Source organism: Thermobia domestica, chromosome 18 (genome assembly GCF_964235325.1).
Source record: "Thermobia domestica chromosome 18, izTheDome1.hap1.1, whole genome shotgun sequence".
Classification (NCBI taxonomy): domain Eukaryota; kingdom Metazoa; phylum Arthropoda; class Insecta; order Zygentoma; family Lepismatidae; genus Thermobia; species Thermobia domestica.
Window position 1 is genome coordinate 70,793,665 of NC_137471.1, and position 26,073 is coordinate 70,819,737.

At 33.1% G+C, this 26,073-nt stretch overlaps 1 protein-coding gene across 6 annotated transcripts in view; it reads right to left on the bottom strand.

Moving 5' to 3' along the window:
* Sec71 (ADP ribosylation factor guanine nucleotide exchange factor Sec71) overlaps positions 1-26,073 on the bottom strand; it is a 140,624-nt gene that overhangs the window by 53,255 nt on the left and 61,296 nt on the right. For all 6 annotated transcript variants that reach the window (XM_081746168.1, XM_081746167.1, XM_081746164.1 and 3 more), the window contains 9 exons: positions 22,874-23,031; positions 21,722-21,963; positions 18,786-18,937; positions 16,984-17,112; positions 14,940-15,069; positions 12,702-12,884; positions 8,669-9,092; positions 5,089-5,261; positions 680-840 (listed from right to left, as the gene is read on the bottom strand). In XM_081746168.1, the coding sequence (XP_081602294.1) occupies positions 680-840; positions 5,089-5,261; positions 8,669-9,092; positions 12,702-12,884; positions 14,940-15,069; positions 16,984-17,112; positions 18,786-18,937; positions 21,722-21,963; positions 22,874-23,031 (1,752 nt within the window). The remainder of the gene's footprint in view (positions 1-679; positions 841-5,088; positions 5,262-8,668; positions 9,093-12,701; positions 12,885-14,939; positions 15,070-16,983; positions 17,113-18,785; positions 18,938-21,721; positions 21,964-22,873; positions 23,032-26,073) is intronic.

Below are 26,073 nucleotides of genomic sequence, written 5' to 3' on the forward strand. Positions count from 1 at the left end.
TCTTATCTTGGAGTCAGGAATCACGTCCCAAACGTTGTCGGTATTCTTTTGAAACTCCCTGTATAATTTATCACATTAGGAAACAGGTATTTGTTTACATACAAAATTTTGTGCATAATGTTTATATATTGGAGTATTAAACAATAGTAATTATATGTTTTAGTGCATGAGTATTACTGAAATTTGCCTACCGCTGTCTCTTTTAAGAAGTAATTTGGTTAAAATTAACAAAATTTCACCAGATTAAAGAGCACATTAAGAACTCAGTTTCATTCAAGAGCTCTATTTGTTGCAACAGAAACGCTTCATGATGGTTGCGTATGCAACTGTTAAAGTCTTGTAATTAATGCACAACAACCAATAAACGACTATAAAGCACATAAAGGAAATGGGGAAATGAGTTCAAGAAAAATTACAACAGTTTTATTTTCAATTGCTTCTTTTTTAAATATTCTCAATATTGAAGTTTCACGCATTCGAGGAAAAAAAAAAAAGGCTCCATTACTAGTAAAATTAACCTAATACAAAGATTTTTGTTATTTTACCAATTTTTCCAAAATTTCCGGAAAATTTACAACTCTAGGTCAGATGTTTACATTTTAAAGAATGAAGTATATTTGGAATTACCATCAAGAAATTTCTAAGATATTACGATTACCGTAGTTTCATATTTTATTACCTGTGGCTTTTCATCAACATATTTGGCACATGTCCTTATTAACCTAATTGCTTCCATACTCGTGTCAGGAAAACTTGCGTTACACGCAAATTCTGACAGACATTTGACAGCATCTTGAAATGAGTCTATCATTATAGGGAAGTGTTGACTATATAATTGGGCTGAAAAGAGAAGAGCAGTTACTATTAATAAACGAGAAACGAATTAAGTACTTGAATTTTGATTACAAATAACATGTGCATGAAATTATACATGTCACCGAGGGAAAACACACACACCAATGGATACAATTTGCTGGACAACAGTAGAATTTGTGGTTGTAACTTCCAAAACAACTCAAAAAATAATAATAAACTCTGCTAAAGCACTAAAGAGGATCATGTGATTCAATATAAGGGGCATTTATATAGTGATGATAAAAATCTAATTTGAAAAATTTAAAATAATCTTCTAGCAATACTTGATATTTCGTACCGACATGTGAGGATTATCAAAAGACACATAAATAAGGAGGTACTCACATTCAGTTTACAACATATTAACCCCTTGCGTTCCAGGTGTCATTTTCCTATGTGCGTACCACTATGTAGGACATAATTACTGTCCGCGCGTGAGGAGAGCATTCACATTACTCATAAAAACAATTATTTGCATTGTGGAACATTTGGACTGAAAAAGGAAAATTCTGATGTTCTGAAGAAATTCTATGCTGTTTCAAGTTGGCAACACTGACCGGAGATCAAAGACAAAATGTTTCCTTTTCCGATTTCGTAATATATCTCGAAGCTGCTAATTGTTTATCGTCAAAATAAACATATGTGTGTTGCAATTGAATGCCCCCTTAGGTCTGCCATCTACTGAGACATTTTTTTTTGCCTTTTTTTTGTCAGTAAAGTGCTGTCACCTAAGGAGAAATAGTAGAACTAAGTATTGCCTTGCATCTGTTAACAAATTTCATCATCTCCAGGATTAATACGATATGTAATAAGAGATACGTTTTCATGACATTCATATAGTTGTCACTGTTATGCAAGGAGTTAAGCTGCGTTCAGAAAAAGTAAAATCAAAACATGTTAAAAATCAATGGTTATTTGTAAATTTCTGATTAAAAATTAGGTATATAATGCTGAGGTGATATGCAAAATGATTAAATCATACGAAAAAGAAATAAGTAAGGTAAGAAGGTTCAAAAGCACATTGGCTCGTAGGCATGGTTTCAACATATTCAGTTACTGTGTGTAATTACTTAATAAAAGTAAACTTACTACATACCTAATAACACAGTAATTCATTCTGCTTATAGAGATCAATGGAGGTATACTTTAATAATAATTATGAACTACCTAATAAGTAAAAATATTTTGTAAGCAACCGTATAGTTTCAACGGTTTCATTATCAACAATACTGAAGAAACTTCGCTGTAACCACATCGTCTTTTTGTAATATAAACTTGAACATTCTTGAGCTAATGTTCTGATGGATAAAAAGAATTTTATATATTGTACGTATCAACATAATGCTTGGGTTATTTATAAAATGTCGCCATTTACTAGGCATGCCTTTCATTATTATTATTATTACTTATTAGAGATGATAAAAATCTCACCTGGCATGTTTGCAAAATGTAAAATGATCTTCTAGCAATACTTGATATTATTGACTTCGTAACTTTGTAGAGTAAGCAATGTACAAACATTCCATAGCATATCAGGAAATAAACAAACCTCACACTTGGTCATATAACCATGAAATCTGCATTCTTAGTTCGATCAGTAACTATCGCTACAAAACATACTACTAGTGTGTAGTAATTCCAACTTCTGAACGTGAACATATTCTAATTTCATTTACGGATAATGTATACTGTAATACAGAAAGTAACTCAACATCAAAGATACATTTCTGTAGTATTAATACACCGTATTTACGCGATTCTAAGACGTACTTTTTTTTGTCGCTTTTTTGTCTTCAAAATCCAGGTGGGTCTTAGATTTGAGTTATGCAAATTTAGACCAGGTTAGATGGAGTTTGCCAAAAATTGCTAATCCCGTTAGTCACGATTCTGCAAAGAATGTGTATTTTGTGTGTACAAACAGAATACAGAACTAAAATCGTGCATTTTACGAGAAATAAAAACCCTTTAAAATTAGCCCGCATAATATACATACTGATATATGATACCGATAATGGTTTGCTATAAAACTGACGCAAGCAAGTGTTGTATTTTAATTACATTCGAAAAAAAAGACCAGCAGATGCACATGAATACACCGTAAATTCCAGCAGTAAGTTCAATGTTTCTTTATTTTCCCATACATAACATTATTTATTTTTTCATGTTTATTAATTTTTTCATTCTTTAAAATCAATGCAGTGTATAAGTTTTTTTTTTTTTTTTATTCATTTTCGCCAAGTGTACGTCTTACATTCGAGGATTTTTTTTTCAATTTTTTCTTCAAAAATTGGGGGTACGTCTTATATTTGAGGACGTTTTAGTTTTGCGTAAATATACCACAAATATATTTGTCACAGATTATACCTTATATTCAGTTTAATACACAGTGACAAATGAAGACCATTCTTGTTTTCTTTTATTAGCTAGTACTCGGCTAGTAACAATTTATCGATACATTTCCTACTCAAAATTTTCCAACTACATTTTTGTATGCCGTTACTACGATCGAGTCTTTAAATGACAAGAGAATTGAAAAATGACGTATACAGTTAAGGTGCAATCAGTGTTTCTTCCAGACATGTTTTTTGGGGGGGTACTGCCCCGGAGCTCTGAGAGTGCCCCCTAGAGACCAAAATAATACGTCTATAATATAATAATAAATGAAATAGTATACCGTGTGAAAATAATGTGTTCCCCCGGAAACACGGGCAACTGTTACATAATTCACTATATACAAATCTCATATTTTATTAAGATAGTATGTTGTACCATTCTCAAATATCATTTTAGTTTTTCAATGTTTCATAAATCACTCACTTTAGAGTTCAGAAACAAATATTTATCGCCGCAGACACAAAATGTATCCAATTAAATCAGGTTTGCTATGATTCAGCTCCCTAGTAACCTGCTTTATATTATTTTAATTTTTCAGCTTCTTCTTAATTTACTCAAAGATTTTCCTTCATAGATGCTACGTCAAACTGTAAAATTATGTGCACTGATCGGAAACAAAAATCCGGAACTACACACGCTGAATTCAGCAATGTGGGATCCTATTCTTTATTGGGAACGAAAAATGAATGTAATCTCGTTTGTGGTCGCATCGCGGCCAAATGGTTGACTGATTAACAATTTTTGAACATAGTTACTACCTAACTCGAACTGGATGGATTTAAGGAGATAGCGCGAGTTCAAAATTTATGCCAAAAACAGAATATTTCAAGCCACAATAATCGATTTATTATTGCATGTAAAATTTTATCAATAACGGATTCATTATTACACGTAAAATTTTGTTTTCATTCGATTGTTTCTAATGTAAGGAATTCATATGATAATGTTTATGTGGGTCGAGACAATGACAGTTCGGGATTCTAGCTCTTCACCTTACTTTATTACAAAATAGTCGTTGTATCTACGAAATGAATATTTTAAAATCTTAATTATGACCAGTGCGGTGAAGGAAGAAAATGTTTTATACGGGAATCCTTCAGCTCAGCAGTTCCCAGGGCGTCTTGCTGCGATTCAGGATACGGTACTCTTTGGTCCTTACGTTATGGCAAGCTCCAGAGGTTCGGATTACGGTTAGGAATCCCCTTAGCTCATGGTAGCCTCCAGTGATTTAGGAAAGGTAGTACTCCTTCGTCCAGAGCGACCTCACGAGCAGATGAAGTTTAAGTGATCAGTGGTCAAGTGATACTTCTATCCTCTTCGGGTTCATTTTTATAGGCCATTTCTGGATGACTCGTTCCTCTTCGGTTCCCGCCGTGCTGTCTTCGTGTCTTCTTGGTTTTATGTGTATCGTCTGTTGTATTGTTGTTTGTAAACAATAGCATATGTTGCATGAATAACATGTGTTCGCACTGGAAGGTGGGGAACCTTACAATATACCTTTGAAATATTTTTCATAAATCTATTAACCCTGTGGTAGGAACGAGCGTTTAGCTAGTATTATTTATTTTCTTTTTAATGGATGGTTTGCAATGATAAATAGGGTGTCTACTAAAATTCCAAAATGAAATTTCGTGACTTATTCTTGACTTTCATGACTGTTTTCAGATTTCGTGACTTTCGTGACCGATAGACACCCTGATAAATCTCTCAGTTTAACTTATTATCTTTCCTGTTGCTTGGAACGTTAACTTCACTATTCATGGTCAATTTTACTTATACATTCTAAAATTTTTAATGGATGATTTGTAATGATAAATATGTAAGACTGGCTTAACTTACTGATTATCTTTCCTGTGGTCTGGAACGCTAACTCCACTATTCCCTCGTCATGGTCAGAGGCAGCTAAATGAAATACACTGAAGATGTTTTTCCAACCAGATCTGATGTTATGAGCTTGGGAATTTACCATTTGGGCCACACATCTCACAACCATATCCCGTATCGTTGGTGATCTGTTGCAAGAGAAAGATTTTCACATTACGTGCTTTCTGTAACTATGCACTTAATCTATTTAAACACTTATTCATGACAGGACATATAGTACTTACAGCTGCGTTAAAAGTATAGTAAAAATTTTCCCCTATTTCAAAGGCTTTATGCCACCTTCGTTGTCAAAGGTGAAATGACAAGAAATTAAATCAGACGAGGTAGACAAGCACGAAGTTTAAATAATATATTACAACTGCACTGAAATATCAGGTCTTCTTAAAACTGTTGAGCTTTTTGCGCACGATATGGCATTGGTGTCCAAATCTCAGGATAAATGAATCGCAGCGAATCAGGCCAAACATCATTTGACAACTTATAATTGACGATAGTAGATAGTCAAGAAGTGTTAGAATTTTTACAATCAAACGCAAGGTATTATATCATGAAGGTAAATAGAATTTCCGCAAAAATGCGATACATTTTACAAATTTATTTCGATAAATGTGCAAAATGCTGTGTAGGCCCGTGAAGAAATTTGTACTGTCTATGAGCGAGATATGTTATCAAAAGCAAAACCCGAAAGATTGCTTCATCGCTTCTCTTCTGGAAATTCTGACGTCCAAGATGCTCCTTGCAGTAGATGATATTCTTACAGAATTCAAGCAAGCCCAGCATGTAACCAGTCATGACATCGCCAAGGACCGAAACATTCATCATTAAACAGTGTTGAACCATTTGGAGAAAGCTGGTTACAAAAAGCTCAACGTTTGGAAGTCACATGTTCTGAACAAAAAAAAAAAAAAAAATAAATAAAAATAAAAAATAAAAAAAAATTAAATAAAAAATAAAATAAAATAAAATAAAATAAATAAATAAAATTACTCGAACTAATTTTCATTTGCGAATCTCTCCTCAAACGTAACGAAGTCGAGCCATTTCTGAATCCGATCATAAATGATGAAAAGTAGATAACCTACGACAACATTATGCGGAAAAGATGTGATCGAAACGAGAAGAAGCTCCACAGTCTCTGGCAAGACCCACACTCATGCTCAGGAAAGTTATGCTGTGCGTTTGGTGGGATATGAAGGGCATCGTGCCTCATGAGTTGCTGCCACCGGACAAAACTACAGACTTCATCCTGTATTATCGACAATTAGCACGAGTGTACCTAGCAATTTAAAAGAAACAGCCAGAACTGATCAACTGAAACGGTATAGTATACAACGCAAAAAACACCAGACCGTATACATCTTTAACAGTCAATCAAAAGTTGAGATAAAACTTGGGAAGTTCTAATGTATCCACCGTACAGCCGAAACTGGTACCATCAGATTATTATTTGTTTCAGTCTTTGCAGAACACCCTAAATGATGTTAAGTTCGATTCAGAAGAGGCCTGCGTAAACCATGTGTCACATTTTTGAAAAGAAACAACAGAGGTTCTATAGTGACGAGATCATCACGATGCCGGAAGATGGAAGATCATCGAACAAAATGGTGCATATATGGTTTTATATTGTTATTTTCAAGCAATGATAAACGTATTTTCAATTTTTGAGCTCCGAGAGAGGGAGAGAGAGAGAGAGACAACCTGATATAACAGTATACCCAAATTTATCAGCATGGCGAAAAAAGGAAATACTGCCAACTAATGTGCCACGATCATAAGATACTAAGATGTTGTCAATAGGATTACGTTATTGCTTATTGTGAAAACTTTGATACTATGCATTATATGTGCTACCCATAATATCGTCAACAAGAAATCAGATCATTAATGAAATGTCGGATTTCAAGATGATGATGGTCCTGTTTCATAATATTTACTATTGTAAAAATTTTTAAAGAAGTTTTGAAAAATTGGTCCCTGAGAAGTGTACTAGTTTTGGTACTTTAGATACGTTCTATCATATGATATTAACACACAACCTATAATTTCTTAAACTTAGAATTCTGTCTTGCCACCAAAAGTAGTTAAACAAATTATCTACCTAAGGACACTGATATATTCAGTTAGTTATGTTTTCAATTCTGAATTTCGCGTAGCAAAGGTATAAAACGGAAAATAAATGTAAGTGGTCTAACACTACAAAAATATTTTTACTGGTTTTGTAACATGGTAAGATGGACGAATGGTGACCATCCTTAGAAAAAGGTACAATGATGGATGGCAACCAATACCTGAAGGACTGCAGCGTTCTTTTTCACACCGACATCACATGAGACGTGCAGTTTCTCATACACCATATGAGACTGAGACTTGTGGGATTTAAAGCACTGTACTCACACTAAAAAGTAAATCCGGGCCCTTACAGCAAAGACGAGAACGATAACCATTCTTCAAGAGAGCTACGCTTATTCTATAGCTTTGATTTTACAATTATTACACTGCTCTCCTTAATGAATTAAATTTTTAGAACTTGAAAGGTTTTCTGTGCATTTTTTCCCCCTCGGGAGTCGGCTAATCTGACAATTGACAATCAGCGGAATCAATTTGTTAATCTGTGAATATTTTCCACTTTCGTAATGCCAGTATAGCAATATTCATTCGAAGGTAGGAGACACGGGTGTTATCTTCTAAACCGAACTGCATCCACGTATATTAAATATTACTGCTAAATTAACTAACAACATGCAACTATTACTGAAAGCTGCCCACGATAAAAAAAAAAAAAAAAAAAAAAAAAAAAGTAGACTTTCACTGGCCCTTCCGAACGACGCACTGTTATACCACAAGACATTACTGGCTACACTGAGGTCTGTACTTGATTACTATCAGCTGGGCACAATCCGTAGAATGAAGATAAAAGTACTGGAAGGGGTTCATTGCAAACTTTCCGATGCGAATTCGTACTTTTTGGGAAAATAAAATGAAATCTTTCAGTTTAACGCCCAACGATTATGCCGTTTAGGCTGAGGAAAATGGATGATGAAGGTAAGTGAATGATAAAATTGGTGGAATGAGAATGTGGAAGTACCTTGAGAATGTGGAAAGAAAACTGTGCCTCATACCGCAAATATTTCCTCCGAGCGTTATTTCATTTTCCAACAAACGAGGTATCACTCGACCCATGCTGCCATTTCCCCGGAGCCCTATGATGGGAGCACTTGCTCCTCACAGAATCGTATCGACCCCTGACATGGGTACATTCCTGCGCAATTGGATTTGTCACGGTTTTTGTAATTTCAAAAATATTTTAGGTTAAATGCCCTGTGTATGTGTATATTATACATAATTGTGAAGCCCAAGGTCTTGATTTAGTGTCAAATTGTCGAAGGAAACAAGATTGGTTACCGCAATCGTATTACGAATATAACAATTCTTTTAGGGTTCCGGACCCAGAATAAATGATTGTTATTAATCTTAACAAAGTGTGCCAGATTGTATCTGTATTAAATTACTGCTAATATGTATTAAAAATTCTTACCTATTTTTCTTCATGATGTGTTCAAAAGGCCTCAAGAAATCCTTCTGAAACCTGAAGTTGGCAAATTCACCTTTTTCAATGAATTTCATGGATAATTGCCTTAACGAATCCACAGCGAAGAATGCAATGTCTTCATTTGGGTTGCACCCTACTTTATTGAAATGTTCGCCAAGCACTTCCCAGATACGAGACCACTGCAATCTGATTCTTCCCATATTGTAGTAGGAAATTTCTACTATTTTCTGGAGACTAAACATTCGAGGGTGAGCAGGATGACCAAGCTCATCTAAAGACACATGACACAAAGCTTTCACGAAATCTACTATCGCATCACCGTCCAGACGAGTTGATCCTGTGAAGATTCGGTCCACAGCCACTACTACACTTTGAGAACTAGTTTCGCCAATTGATTCCTTGACGCTAGCTGAAAAACATTTAAAAAAAGGTATATATATATATATATATATATATATATATATAACCATTTTTTGTTTAGCTCATTATAAATTTTTCAGGGTGGAAAAAATCATTTTTTTTAAAAATAATTTTTGTTATCAAATCTTTCTCTTTGTATAATACAAATCGTGAAATGAAGAAAAAACATTAGGAATTAGTATTTCATTTAAGTGAAAGTATTGGGGTTGAATTTTAAATAAATCCTCACTCGTTAATTGATTTCAATCCTACACAATATTTAAGCACTACGGAAAAAGAACAGCAACATTCATCAACACAACTTTTTTTTTTCCCACAAAAGTTACTGATATTTGGCAGGGGCATATTTTTAAAAAATCGGACGTAGCTTGCGGCACGAAATACATATATTTCGCTTCAAGTTTTTTTTTTTTTTTTTTTTTTTTTAAGGGGATCGGGCCCCTCTAAATACACCCCTATTATCAGGGAGCAAAGAAACAGACGCGCACACAAAAGAATTTTCATCTTAAATGTTCATGGTGATTTCCCCGTTGGAATAGTTAACGATTTAGAAACCCAAAGTAACAAAGAGAAGAAAGCAGGATTCCCCCGTTCAAAACGAGATTTTCCCTAATCCTCCTCTGCATGATACTCGTTTTCATACTGTGCTGTACATACATTTGAGTTTCTTGTATTATGATTATCATCTTCCATAATTGCAATAGAACAGAAACGGGATTTTAGTTATTTCCACTTTAGATTAATTTATTTCGGAATTTGATTTAACGATTTTTATTAACGAAATCAAGTGATTTAAGTCAATCCACCCTGAAATTTTTGCGTTTACTTTTTTATTCTTGATAACGCTGGACACTCTTTACAAAATATTATATAATGATCGGACTCACAATTTGTGACCAGACAAATATCCAATGTCTACTGTGACTGTTAAAAATCTCAGTAACTGGTTCTAAAACTAACCTAAACATAATGTACGATCTTTTAGTAGAGTAAATGGGAATAAAATATATTTAAATTTTAGCTTGCTGCAAGCACTGCTAACAGCTTCTCCAGATAGTACGCGCTGAAATACATTTCTAGTCTGGAGTCCTAGAAATGGGAATTTTAGCACAGGCTACTAACTGAAAAAAAAAAAGTTTGATTGTTGATCAAGAGACAGAGTGAGTGAGACGGGGAGAATAGTACTTCAACACAAATACACGTCAGTTCTACGGCATTAAAACAGTGGTCATAAGTAGTTAACGTGCTAGTAGAACAAATACTTGCTGTGCTGTACAAGAAGATGCATAGCGGTGGTAAATTCAATACTAATTTGTGGATCGTTGTCTTCATTCACCACACTAAAAGAGTAATCACTCAGAAACAGGAGTTACATTCACTGGACGGTACCTTATGAAAACAACAGTCATGTGTTCGGTACTTCGGTGTTGTAAGATGAGAAATGACGTTCTAGTCTGGGCCGTACCCTGGACGTCTTGAGTTCGAGTCTCAGTGTTAAGCTGCTATGTTTCCATGTGAAATTAAACCTCGTAGTTGCTTTAAAAATTGCTTTTGGGCTTCGCATCCACAAAAATAATTCATATTCGTACGTGCGTCCAATGCAATAAAAAGTACTCTTCCGAACAGAATTAATTAAACTCACTCGAATTAAGTATAAGATCTGGTTTCTCGAGCCCCGATGTTTATTTATTTATTTATTTATGACTTCTTTTACGTAGCGAAGTTGAGGCTCTGCAGCCTTCTTCGAGCACATAACCATGTACATACATAAAAAAAGCACCAATACATAGAAAACATTAACAATTACAAAAGAACAGTATTGAACCACATAAAAAAGAATATACTACTCAGGTAAAAAAAAAATTGTTAAACACTTCAACACAAAAAATGAAAATAATATACAAGAGAGGAAACAAAAAAGAAGTCTATTAGGAATACAATCTGAAAGAAAAATAACATGCAGAAACCTAAATTAAATATTGAATATAGCGGTACTAGAAGTATGAATATATAAGCTGTACAAATTAACATAGGTTACTAATTCGTTTTGTGTTCATATATGGGTAATAATTAATAATCTGGTAAGACGAAGATGCTTCATGTTCATCTCTCGAATTCAGGAAACGCACTTCCCGTTACCAATATACACATCCTTCATCGTCATCACCGAGAGTAGTCCTCAGCAATCGGTAACCTTCAATCAACCAATAATGTACGATCTTCTGATTTTGAGGAATGTGTGTCTTAAGTTTGTTTTTCCTCTCTCTTTAACGATGAAGCATAATCATTAAAGTTTTTTAAGAAAACTGAGCAAATTTCTAATAATAAGAAAAAGGTTGGCGTTGAAATCCCATAGACACACCTAAAAGGAAATACTGCAACAAGGATTTATTTCCGAATAAGCGTAGTGCAAAAATTAACATTTAAAAATATATAAATAAATAAATAAAATCGTGATGAGAAAGGAAGTGCATGTCTGGATGACTTCCTTTGAATAGCCTATAATTTACTAAAATTCCTTTCTAATCAAGAATTAATGATAATTTCATTATTACCGACAATATTGTGCATTCTGTTAGAAGTTTTAAGGTACTACAAATCACTATAATTCCACCATCTTCCTGTGACATCTAAATATGCACACAAGTTAAATTATTCTATCCGGTCTTGAATTAGTACCTATTTGATGTAAATGGATTAACGTGTAATGTACGTAATCTAGTACATATTGGTACTAAACATATAAGCATATGCAAAAAAGAAAGAAAGTAGTTTACTCTCATTTAAAAATAAATAAAAAATAGACCAGTTTTACAGGTTAGTAATGAAAGCTAAAACTGTGTGTAAAAAAGGAGTAGAAAGATTGTGAGAACCAAATCACTGAATTGAGCTTCTACCATTAGACTCAACTGGCATTTGTGTACCTGTCTTTCCGTATATCTGTTCCACGATAACCCTCGCAAAACTCGGCTGACTTTAATGAAATTTAGTATACGTCTTCCTACAACTTTCCGAAATAACCCTATTACTACTGAAATAATATGGGGTAAAACGCAAGCTGAGACACCACAGTGATTTTAAAAAAAAAAAAAAAAACGCAGGTTTCATGTTTCTGGTGAAACTAACACAGCCGACAGCAGTGTTGCCAAATCGGTCGGACATACACCGATCAACCTTTAACACACTTAAAATACTATCTTAAATAATTATATATATGTACTTGGTGTTTACAGAAAACTTCACATTGGTAATAGAGGCAGAAATTTTACATAAAATAGAAATCATGTGAAATCTGAAAGAGCTGTTTGTAAGTTAACTTTAATATGTGATGTTTATTTGATGGAAATTTCTAAGATTTGGAGACAGTCTATGTTAAAGTAAAAGGATGTTTTGAAACTCCAAAAGTGGTGCAGCAAACAGTCACGTTTTTGTGCAGCAACAAAGAGATCTTAGCTTTAATTAATATTCTTCCTACATTCAGTGGTGAGTGAAACGAATTTAATATAGAATTCGTTTTTTATTATATATATATATTTTTAAGTATAGAGCATTTTATAGCATGAACTCTTAAAATACACAAATAAATTAGAATACTTACGATCTAAAGTGTTTAAATTTAGATGAAGTGGATCTGCATGGTAACTACTACTGTCATGGTGTCCTGAGCCAGATCTTGGTCCTGAAATGAACTGAGGTCGCACTCCTGTACCAACCAACTGTGCTAATTCCAACTGCGAGATACATTTTATTATATCTAACCATGAGCTCCCAAGGTAGTTTCCTATGAAAATAAAATATAACACAGGTATTACTAAGGCTATAATTGTCGTTAAATTTAACTTCATAGTTTTAAATTTACATCTAAACTTCGGCTAATCTTGACGATACGAACTTTCGACAATGCTTGTGCTTTAAGTAAAAGTCTCCTGAACTATATGCATATACAAGTAATTGCAATGTAACAATAACATGGAAACCAAATATATTGAATGCGATTTGCTTTAAAACGCAAATGCACCTTACAACATTGGATATATACTTTTTGCAAGAAAGGTAATTGTGTAAAGCAGAAACTATTTTAATACCAACTCAGAATTGAGTAACCAATACCACAGACGATCTAGTTAACAAATGGTAATGGAGGAAGTAACTGATTCTATATCATTTCACCTCCTCTATAGATGCAAATTCAACAATATACAACAGTGAAAAAATGCATTACTGAACCGAGAATCGAGCCCGGGTATGCGGCTCACGCAACCCAGTTTGTTCCCTAACAGACATACTTCCTACTAACAAAAACTTTGACGTTCGTAACTCTAAAAGGGAGCCGCTTTCGGCATTTGTACACACAAACAAGATTTTTCTTTGCTTTCGTGTAAAATTTTCCATTACATGTAACACGAATACCAAATTATATTTAAAAAAATTGTAAGCAAAAAGCTAATACTCACCGCAAAAGACAAACCCCTACTTTAGAAACTATTTTCGAAGTATATTATCTCCATTTTCAGCCTAGATACAATTCGAAAACATGGGTAGAAATTGTTAAAAAGGATTTAAAATATGCGAAGCATAAATCTTCTTGTCGGACATGAAAAGATATTAATGGTAGCTCACTTGCCGCTGCTCACTGTTTTTTATTACCTTCTAGACGGCAGAAATGAGTATAGTAAAAAGACTACTGCAAGTCACATTTATGTCTCCTTTATCTAAATTGAGTGTTGTTTCTCTTTATGAATGGCATAGGCTTCTTTAATTGTTCGTTCAGTTGTTATTTTTATTTTCTCTATCAAACACGAATTAGCAATATTATGGTTATTGTCTTTGAGATGCGATGGCAATCCGGATAACTGCTGTAAACTCGAGATTTCGATGTGTGAATGTGCTTAGCTATTCTGGTCCAAATATTCCTTTTTGCTTGACCTATATATTGTCAAATTGACATTTAACCCGATAAACACCACTACTTTGTTGGGGATCAGTAAAAAATGATTTAAAATTTGTAATATATTTCTCTATGAATTTCTGAGGAATGTCTAAGGCCTTGATGTTACATTTTTGCAGTATCTTCTTAATTTTTGCCGAAATACGCGGAACCAGAGAGACAACAATCCACTTGTCAGCCTCGGCATTTGTTGTTGGTTGATGGTGGGTGTCGTCGATCTCCTGTTATACCTGCTTGTACCATATCAATAATAACGGCTTCTTCTTGTTTTAAATCCTTTTCGATTTGTAACTAGGCTAAAGATGGGGATAATTTTCTAGGAAAGCACTTCCTAGAGGAGTGGTTTGTACTTTGCGATGAATATTAGCCTTTTGCTTATATTTTTTCTAAATATTACCATCGCTCGCAATACAGTGATGATCAAATTTTCTTCTATATACATTCACGATATTTTAAAAGTAAGATTTATGTAATGAGAATTTAATGCTATAGAGCAAATAAATAGTTAAAGACTGATCTTCTATATTCCGAATGCTCCGTTATGTGTACATTTTCCATCAAATTTTGCAGTTATTCTGAAATCACTGCATGATGGTTGAAGTATACAAATAAATAAATAAATAAGGTGACATGAATTAGACGAGAAGTAAGTAAGTAAATTTCCATAAAATATCACTCTTATTTCTATTCCATTTTATTCTTGTCATCTTTTTTATTCATTTTATTTTTAACTGTTGCTCAAAATAAAAACCAGAAATTGACGGAAAAACGCACACACATAAGGAACATAAAAAATAACTACAACTGAAAGTATGTAATTTTTACATAATAGTATTTTATTTAAACTTGTTTTAAGTAAAATAAATACTTTCTTAAAAACTAACATACCATCTGTATGAGCTACAGTAATAAGAGTTTTGATTGTGTCAATGTTCTTCGCCTTCATTTCTGTGATAGGAGAATTGGCTGTCAACAGCGTAAACCTCGCTAACGCCTGAACGTAGGCATCTCTTTCCAACTGAAAGGAAAAAAGAGATTGAGAAATATTATTACTAATAACTTACTCAGTTGCATTAATCACTTTTCAATATATTGTAATCTTACAACGTTAATTAGTGCTTGACCGAAAAAAAAAAAAAAAAAAAAAAAAGACTAACAGCTTAACTCTGCTACTTAACAATCCAACATACAATTCTTACTTGATTACAGCCAGTAATATACACATTCACTTGCATGTTTCTCAAACACTGTTTGTCATAAACTACGGTACAAATGAATATCAGAAGGTAGAATGAAAATCAACAAATTCTGATTCTGAACTAATGTATCGTGTAATTTAATAAGCACTTAGTACACCATATATTGGCAAAACCAAAATAACGAAAGATACTTAGGACACTTTGACAGAAAAAATAATGTTTCACTGATCTAACCTACAAATGGTCTATCTTAAAAGTGCAGAAACGAGTCTGCCACAAAAGCACCAACGGAGATATGATCACTGAGGTCAACAATGCATGTCTGCAACAACGCTGAATATTATTGAACACGTAGACTAATCCAACTCTATTAGTATGTGTGTTCATTATAGCGAAGATCTACCAGCTTTGAGAGACGAGAACAAGAGAAGCCACGCCCTTATCTAGAGCATTCTACATGTTCTTGATAGAATTAAACGCTCGGGAACGGTACTGGCTACTCCGTTCACAATAACAGGTTTCTGACTTATTTGACGAACACGAATATACTGACTTTACAAGGTCTTCCAGGACACTATTTACAAATTTTCAGATCTATATATAATGTACAAAGAAACTATACTTTTCCCGACTACGGGATTCCTCTCTATGCATGTACACTCATGTCCAAAATGATTGTCGCATGTCTATAAATATGTTGTTGTAGGAATATAATTTGATAACGAATTCTCCCAGTATTTTTTACAATGTTAGCATGTGTATAATCGGTAAAAACATGTATGTGGCAAATTTCACATCAAAAGAGTAGTAAATAAGAACAATAAAACGAAAATAAAATTTTCTTGTCCATTTGGCAACACTGTTTTATTCATTCTAATTTTTGTATTTATAATTCTTTTCTTATGAAACTTACAACAAATATACATTTTCCGATTATACACATGTTATCAGTATTAAAAGTACTCTGCAAAATCAGTATCAAATTATATTCTTATAAGAAGACAGTTATAGATATGCGACAATCATTTTGGACATAAGTGTACATGAATATAGTGCATGCAAAATTTCTACGCTTCTAATTAATTTATCAGCTTCTAATTATGTTATTTTTTAATATATTCACCTGTGAAAAAAATCCCTCTTTTTGATACTTATTTGAAATGATGGATTTCACCATCGAGGTGCCTATTAAAGATTTTGTCTACACATTGTGAAAAATATATCGATATTCGATATTGTGAAAAAAAGATATCGGTATTGCTGAAGGATATTTGTGGAGATACTGCCTTTGCTGACTGAATTGTGCGGAAATGCGTGCGTGATTTTACGAAAGAGAAGGAAGGGGCTTCAACTGAAGATCCGTCAAGGTCCAGTTCAATTTGTGCAACCACCTTAAAAAAGTTCCTGTTGAGGTATTGGTCTCAAACAGAAAGCTAACCACTGAGGATATTTGTAATCTTAAGCGATTATCTCATTGCATCGTGGGAAGAATTTTGACAGACCATTTGAAGCTGACAAAGCCAGTTCACATGAATAATAACAGTTTATCTCAGATTTGCTCTCTGTAATTGCGTTTGATATTTTTCAATGTTCTTCGAATCATGGAGTACATTGATAACCCTACTCATTTTTTTATTATACAAGAAATATATATATATTGCATATAACAAAAAAGTGCCTTCTACTTCCTTAAGAAATATCACTGAAAGAACACAATACTATCTGACATTTACCGTCATATGGAAGATACAGGCTATCCTTATTGCACAACGTATTCCGTCAAGGCACAATGAGGCTATTTCTGGATCATCACAGTCCTGTAACCCAACACTAAATGCAGCCAAGAATGGAGTCCACGCCATCTGAAACAAAAAATTGCTTTATAGTATACTAATGCCTAAGACATATGCAACAATAAAACATTACCACTCTACTTAAAGGAAAACAATTTTATATTCAGTTATGTGAACTTCTCTTCGAGGTACGTTTATAAAAAATTAGAGTGGAATAAATAAATAAATAAATATATTTTAGAGATCGACCTTTCCTAATACCAAATTTTTACGATAGATGAAATTCAGTAGAAGAAGAAGCATTATATGTTATACATTCTACCACGAAAATCTGACAAGCAATGACCTTGAAAATACTAAATATATACAGGATGATTATACTTGAAGTCCCACTTTTTAAATACTGTAAAAACACTCATCAGAATAACTTCAAATTTGAACTGAATATACTTGAAGAAGAGGGAAACGGTATGGCATAAGAAAAAAAGCTCCAAAGTGTATCAATAGATGGCTTGCCGTAGTGGATGGACTTTCCACTCAGTGCCACAACTGTTAAATGACTTGGAAGTTATTTTTTCCGTCATAAAACTGAAACAATCATGCACATTGAACAGTACCATTGGTTTAACGCTTAATCCTCGCGCGGGGTGTTCACAGACCAGGTAACTTTTGTGTTGCTAGCCAGAAGTCCTGATGAAAAAATATTAAAAAATGTCTCAAAACGAGTTCAAAAAATGTGATTGCAGCAAATACTTTTAAAAACATGTCTGGAGTTAAGCTACATTGTCTTAATTATTTTAAAAATATATTTTTATTGTAATAAAACAAATATCAATTTGGGAGTCTACTGGACCCCCGCGCGAGTACTAGTGTCACAAAAAGGGCGCGAGTGCTTACGGGTTAATGTGCAACTCATGCCAAAGCCATCGTACTTTGATTCTAAATGTCACCTGTAGCCGAATCCACTTTCGTTAAGCCGCTTACAGCGCCATTTACTGATACACTTTGGATTTTTTCTTATTCTATACCGTTTCCCCTTTCTTCAAATATATTCAGTTCAAATTTGAAGTCATTCGGACCATTTTTCTACAGCATTTTGAAAGGGGACTTTAATTATAATCATCATATAGTTAACATATCCAATTTGCCCTGTGGCCTAAACGTTGATATAATCAAGTGATTTATGGTGAGATAATTAGTAGAATGATGACAAGTGAAAGAAAGCAGGAAAATACCAAAAAATCAGCGGTCACTCTAACATGAAATCCACCTTGCGATTTTAAAGTTCCAGTTAAGCATTCTACCATACAGCAATCACGCTCGAGCAATCAACCTTGAAAAATTACAATACATCTGCAATATATTCAATACTAGAGGCATTATTATTTTTTTTCTATATATGAAAAAGAAAAAAAAACAATACAAAAGTACAGGCAAATGTGAGGTTAACTGTTTACGAAGCTTATAATGTAAACGCACGAATCTGATATTTCTCATGATATCAAGCACATGCCTCTATACTTCACTATGTAGATATACAGTAAAACTTCGGTATTTTACTTATTGTAAACACTTTATAATTCACAGCTATTAACCCATGATTATAATAAAATCTCTGAAGATCATTCTGAACTTTAAAAAAAACGATAATATATACATATACTTTTAGAGGAGACTACATAAACAATCTGATTCGAAATGCACATTATTTGATTTTTTCTCAAAGAGCTTAGAAATCCTACCTTGAACATAGGCCTCACATGTTCTAGATGTTTCGCAGATGTGAAAGGGGCTTGTACATGGCTTACGGATTCCATTAAATTCTTGGCAGCTGTAGATATAACTTCCATTTCCATATTCCATAAAAAACGTCGCTTCTTTTCACTTGAGATTACTGAAAGAAAAGATGTTTTTCTCTACAATCATTATTCTCAAATGAGGCAATACATATTTTGATATTAAATACCAGACAATCTATATGCTAGAACGAAAATAAACGTTTTAGAAAGGGACTGTACAAGATTTATTTTTAAAGTAAGCCGAATTTGGACGGGAAAATCTAATTATTTATTTCGAATTCTCGTATCTAATCCTCTTCAAAAATCTCTTTGAGGCTGCACGCGCTTCTTCCAAAGAATCATCCCCCTCTCCCCTTCATTATTCAATAACGTCTTTTGTGGGCTACTGGGGATACCGCTAGTAGCCCTACAACATTGAAAAAAGAAGTTAGCATAACACGTATGAACCAATTTAAATTAATGAGTTTACAGTTTATCTTCCTTTAATGGTATATGTTTATCTATATTTTTCGCAAACGTAATTGCGCACCAAGACAGCAGTTGTCAGTTTTCTACTCAATCCCTCTCGCCTTCTCAGACAGACATTGATAATCGTGTAACTGGTCACGTATTCACGTTTCTCCTGTCATAACAGTGTGCTAACGCCTAACGAGTTAGCAGTCAGTGAAATTGTCTCTGAGCTTATCGGCTTCAGTGGGTGGAACGACAGAGTAAATGACATTAATATCTAATTGGGGGTATCTGCGAATAATTTCGTATAATATTCTTCATTGGAAAATGTGTTAATGTTACTCGCACAACTTTTATTTACTCTGATGAGCGATGTAAGTGACATTTAGAGGGAAAATTCTATTTTTTTTTTCTTTTGTTACAAAGAGTAATTATAAAAGGTTAGTTTGTATGTCTAAAAAAATCAGTGCAATAACTGTGAATTTAAGATCAAATAATAAAATCACTATATATATATATATATATATATATATATATATATACCCATATGGATACAAACTGATGAACGGAAAACTGCTGTTGATTTTGTTGGTTTGTGCAGACGGAAAAAAACGTTGCATGGCGTAAGAGGCGGCTCTTGAAAGAAATAACATAAATAAAAATTAACGTTTTATCGTTGCAATCCATAAATAGTTAACTGCGCGGAGATATGATGGAGCTTCATTTTCGGTGGGAATTATTAAGAGGTCCCATCATGGCGAAATTAAAATACCGCTAATTTTACAGTAATTATATTATACATAGATAAAAGATAATCGAAATGTGGAACAAGAGTGCCCTAAGACAATGTTATTTTGCATCAGGTACCGTTATCATGAATCACCTAGTAGCTTTCCGCTTGCAGCCATTTAGAAACGCGAAAATAAATGCCGATTTTTTAAATGGCTGGAAATCGAAAGCAGATAAGTGAGTCGTGATAACGTTATCTCACGTACAATAATATTGTCTAGGGCGCTCTTGTTCCACATTTCGATTATCTTTTATCTATTTGAAGATATCACATACTTAATGTAAAATTAGCGGTATTTTAATTTCGCCGTGATAGAGCCTCTAGTGTCTGAAAACTAAAGTTTAGCCAAACTATCTCAACCACGTTCCTTGTTACGCGCATTTTGTATATTATTAAGACTACAAATGATCACACAAATTCAGTGACAGCTTATGCATTCAAACCAATATACGCTGCTCTCATAATCGAAACCATTTCTGGAAGGTCTCTTTGGAGATAGTATAGATGTCTTCTTACGTATTTTTTCTGTGACTCAACTGAAGTGATAAGATAATAGAAAAATAAAATTAATGAAAAATTGAAGTGATATATTAAGGATGAGCAGGAAATGGGAAATAATTCTTCAAAGTGTACAAGAAGAAAGAGAAGAATGAGAAAGAAAGGAGCGCCGAGCAAAAAAAAAAAAAAAAAAAAAAAGATGAGAACACCCGCAGAGGAGGAACAAAAGACAGAAGAGAACGTAGAAGGATCTCCGAGTAGTATATATGGAAAAAAAAAACACGTGTGGGTTTTCAGAAAAACATTACAATGCTGAAACATTTCAACAATTTTGTTTCACTTTTAACACACACACAATCTGTCATATTTTGTTGTGCCCTGGGAAACTTAACCGGAGCATATATTCCTAGCAAGATTTCGGCATCCAATTCTGTTGCAATCAGCAGCGAGACACTAATGAATAGCTTTAACTTCACAAAGATATTTATATGTTATCTATCTCTTTTTTTCTTTCTTTACAGAAAACTCCAAACCCAGCAATAACATTTTTAAAGTGCTGGCGACCACTACACACAGTGATGATACAAATATTAAAAGCAATCTTAAGATGCTACTACTTACACACATTTTAACTAAAATGAAATTAAATATTTTGAATTACATAAAAGCACATGTAAATTGTAGCGTCTTAAATTGCCTTTATATTGCTACCGAAAAGCGTTTTAAGTTATTGTATGTAGTGATCACCAATACTTCAAAGAGTCAATGCTGATCTTAAGGTTTCTATATATATATCTTAATGTTTCTCTCTCTCTCTCTCTCTCTCTCTCTATATATATATATATATATATATATATATATATATATATATATATATATATATATATATATATATATATATATATATATATATAAAGCCTAAGTTAAATACCACACAAAATTACAGAAATTCTTCCTTAGGCTGTTGTAGACAACAGGGTGGTTACCGAAATCATGTATATAGTCATCTGATTAGGTTTACCAGGACACATAAATAGGCGAGTATGAGTTAACTGCACGAGTGTTAAGTTAACTGTATTTTTTATTGTATCTATAGGTCTTTACTGAACAAAACTTACACGAAAATATCTAAAATACTCACATTGTTTCCCAGGTTTGTTAACAGTTCCTTTCATCTTGATTTCATTACCAGCGATTTCATCATAGATTTGCGACAAATATTCTTCTGGAAGATCTTTGCTATCATTAATACCTCGATTCATTTTAATGTATTGTTCCTTTGTCATTTTGCTCTTCACTTGTGGGCTATGCAAATCTGTTGTTAGCATTATTATAGAATAGGCCAATACGTAGGCGGTATCTGCACTAGCAAACAATCCATTGCTGAAAGTAATCGTAAAATAATAAATAAATCCATAATAGCCCCTTAAATTATTTATTCTAAAACTAAAATCTAAATTCCTGGCGCAACATCCCTGAGGGGAAGCTGGGATGATATGTGATCAGCATATCGGATCCACTCGTTAATACTGGCTTTCAAGTCCGGAATTCGCTTTTTTTTCTTTCTTTCTTTCTTTTTTTTCAAGTAGTTTATCAATTGTCCCCACGACGCCGAGTAGAGGCCAGGGAATTGGTCTAGATTACTTATTTAGAATGTAAAGTAATATTTCTTGCAATTAATTACAAATAAAAAGTCTACGTAAAAGATTACGCAAATAAAGGATGTCGACTGTGACTATTAGTTTCCTACTTTTGTATGTACTAACACTTGGTATAACTCTTATACGCCATTTTGTATCACCTTTGTATTTTTTGAGTCAATGGGACCAACAGGAAAAGCTAATATTAAATACTCTCAAAGGGGAGATAAATTAAACGAGCTAATAATAGTAATCTGTACCAAATTTATGAAGTTTAGAATAAATTATTTACGTTACTTAAATTTAAATGCAGAGTTTCGACTTTGAGAGACCTGACAAATGCCCAAACAATAATGCACTGATAATAGTTGATACTTTTACCATACGACGTTATTATATCCATGAGATAGTGATTCAATTACTACAAGAGTTCATATCAAACAAATAAGAGTACACAATAACTAGAGTATATATTCTTCCAACAAAGTGAACATACAAGAGAATCTGAGAATAATATCTTTGTTAGCACGGATTCACAACATCCTAATGTGCAACCTTCTGTGGCACTTTGCCCTTAGCACAAACATTCTGTAGCACTTTGTACCCGTTCCAATTCTCAATAGTTAAAACATGCAATTTTTCTACATACTTACTTTGGATTGCATTCACAATATCGTCCAGCAAATTTCTCCATTAACCTATCAATCTTCTGAGCTTCACCAGGTAACCTAAATCCTTCCAGAAAAGTTCGTAAAGCAGATACAAAGTCACGGTTGCTGAAATCCATTTGGTCTACATACGCGTACATAATCTGCAACAGAACAAAACAGGATCATAACGTCAGATGGTAAAATCAGGTGAAAAGCTTCTTGAATCATACATTGAATTTCAACATGTAAACAAGGTGATTATGCAAATAAAGTGTAACTTGTAACAACTCATATCTATAAAAGTTGCTACAAGTTACACTTTATATATATATATATATATATATATATACAAAATATTGTTCTTTGAATCAAGAGAGTATCAAGATATAAATGTAAAACGTTTGTTCTGCCACTGAAATATAAATTTTTATGTTGTCTAAAGTATATGAAATTCCAGGAATTATTATTATTATTCCTTCGAAAACAAATTCGTACTATAGATGCCTTCAAAATTATTCAAAATGTAAAAGTACTTAAGGATAAACTAAATTCCTGGCGCAACGGCTCTTAGAAGGTGGTTCGTAATTCAATTAAGTAATCTTCGAAATAATTCACACGTTTTATCACTTTCTTAACTGATTTTTAATATTCAACCATGAGAAGCGCACATAATCCACTTTTTCATATTTAACAAGATGTCTACGTACATACACTTATTTACTACGTTTCCATAGCAACAACTTTTTTTCTAGTTAACGATTACAAAATAATCTCTCAATATCTCTATGTGTCTTTCTTTTCTTTATATATAATACTGCTCACATAATTCGCCTCTGATCCCTTTTTATAAGCTGGCACAGATTGCTAATACTATATACAACGTTATCGTTGTAGATGTCGTCCGGACGGGACTTCCGTAATAGTTTTGCTATGAAGGAAAGAACCCTGGGTTGAAGATTATAAAGTACCTACCTTTTGAATAGCCCTCGTATATACTTAATATCACTTTTAATACAAATATTTTACTCTTCCATATATATATAACATATTATAACATTACATTTTATATATATATATATATAACATATTATAACATTACATTTTATATATATATATATATATATATATATATATATATATATATTTATCGATATATCATTATACTAAGAACGTCGATTTACAATTATCGTCGATGAGGCTATTCAAAAATTAAACCTAACTAATATTTTCTTCAAGGGTACAAATTAACTATTCCTTCATGTAAAAACAATATTAATTACAAACAAAGATCTTTACAGTATTAAATATTGGTAGGATCAGAAGGCAACAAAATCAGAACATATAAACACATTGAGGATTATCATTTAATACATTAATAAACTCTGAAAAATTAAGAGATTCGATATTCATTATTCTTACTCTTTCCATATAATAAGTTGCATCTATTTTATATATCTGTCATAACCTTCACACGTTTACATTAAAATTATGATCTTTTATTCTTGAATATTTATAATATTCATATGAAATTCGAATAGAATAAAAACACGAAAACAAGAGTAGCTTAAATACGTAATTCCTGCAGTGAATATAAATTGTCAAATTCAGTATATTCTCGTATTACAATAAAGCTTTTACATAATTTCTTAGCATGAAACACAAATTAACATTTCCTCAATTAATGCTATAAAAGGAAATTGCAACAAAACTGTAAGGAACAAATTCAATAGTATTTTCAGTTGATTGCCATAACTTAATTTCATCACTATTTCGAACTATTTCACAATTGCATATATTTTTAACATACATTTTAATAATAAATTAAATGAAGAACACATTAACCATACACGTAAGCAAAGGTCAATTCAATACAAATCCATCGGACGCCTTTTTGATAGCTCAAGTTATACGTTCGAAGGGCTCATTTAAGCAACATTGTATAGCACAATTTTGTATACATTCTTGTCTTTCATGGGATATTACCATATTTTGATTCCTATTTACAGAATTCCTGCCATCTGCAAATTGATTTTGTGAAAATCGGCGATAATTATTACTTCTACTGAAATTCCTGTAGCTATTTCTAAAATTCCTAGCTCCATTTCTGTGATTAGGTTGCATTTGATTACCGGTACCATTATAACTATTCATTCTGTTATTAAAACTATGGACATTAGCATTATTTTCAGGTTGTATATTTACATTACGAACAGAAGCATATTGTGTCTGATTACGTCCTGAATTACCCTGACTTCTATCTTGCACTCTATTGTTATTCTGTATTGCCGACTGACTTTCATAATTCTGAATAAGCATAATTAGATGATTAAAGCTAATGCACTGCGCCGACATTAACAACTGTTGTAATCGAAATGGCAATAAGATTCTAATGGAAGCTATAATTCGGGATTCCGGATGATTTGGATTTAGTGATCTTAACTCATTATATGTAGATACTACAAATTCCGTAATACTCCTGTGTAATTTTGGATTGAAATGTTTCGTTCGCAAGACGGCATCTCTATTCGCTATCATAAAATCATTTTCATAATTTGATAGCAGAGCATTCTTGAAATCTGAATATGTACGAAGACTTCACCTGATAGCTTTGAACCATGTTAAACAGGGTGGTAATAATATATGCGGCAATAATTTTAAAAATTGAGACTCATCTACACCCATGAGCTCACATTCATCCTCAAACTTTTCAAGAAATTCCCTAGCGGGTATATCTTCCGACACACCACTAAATTTAGTAAGAGACTTAACTTCGCTGAATCGTAACGGTTTACCTACATTAGTCTTCATACATCTGTTGGAGTTGTGTTTCCGCCGGGATGATGGCCTCACTCTTCTTTCTCTATCAGTACTCTCTTCACAGCTCGAAGATTCATTAAGTTCCAAAATTGGTCTGGGATGACGAGTAGGTTCACAACCAGTAGATGTAGGATGCACCACATTCATGTATCCATTGTCCTGAAATGCACTTTCGGGAATACATTTCTCCTTGATAAAGTTCACCTCATCTTGCAATAGTTTAATGTGATCAGCGTGAGCATTTATCGTTGACTCTAGGCCATCTACTGAATCTTGAACTTCCGTGAATCTTTGTGTTACTTTTTCCATTTTTTCGTCGTACTGTTCAAATTTTTCTACTATGTGTTGGTTGGTCTGACTCAGTTGACGTTGAATAAGATCCCATC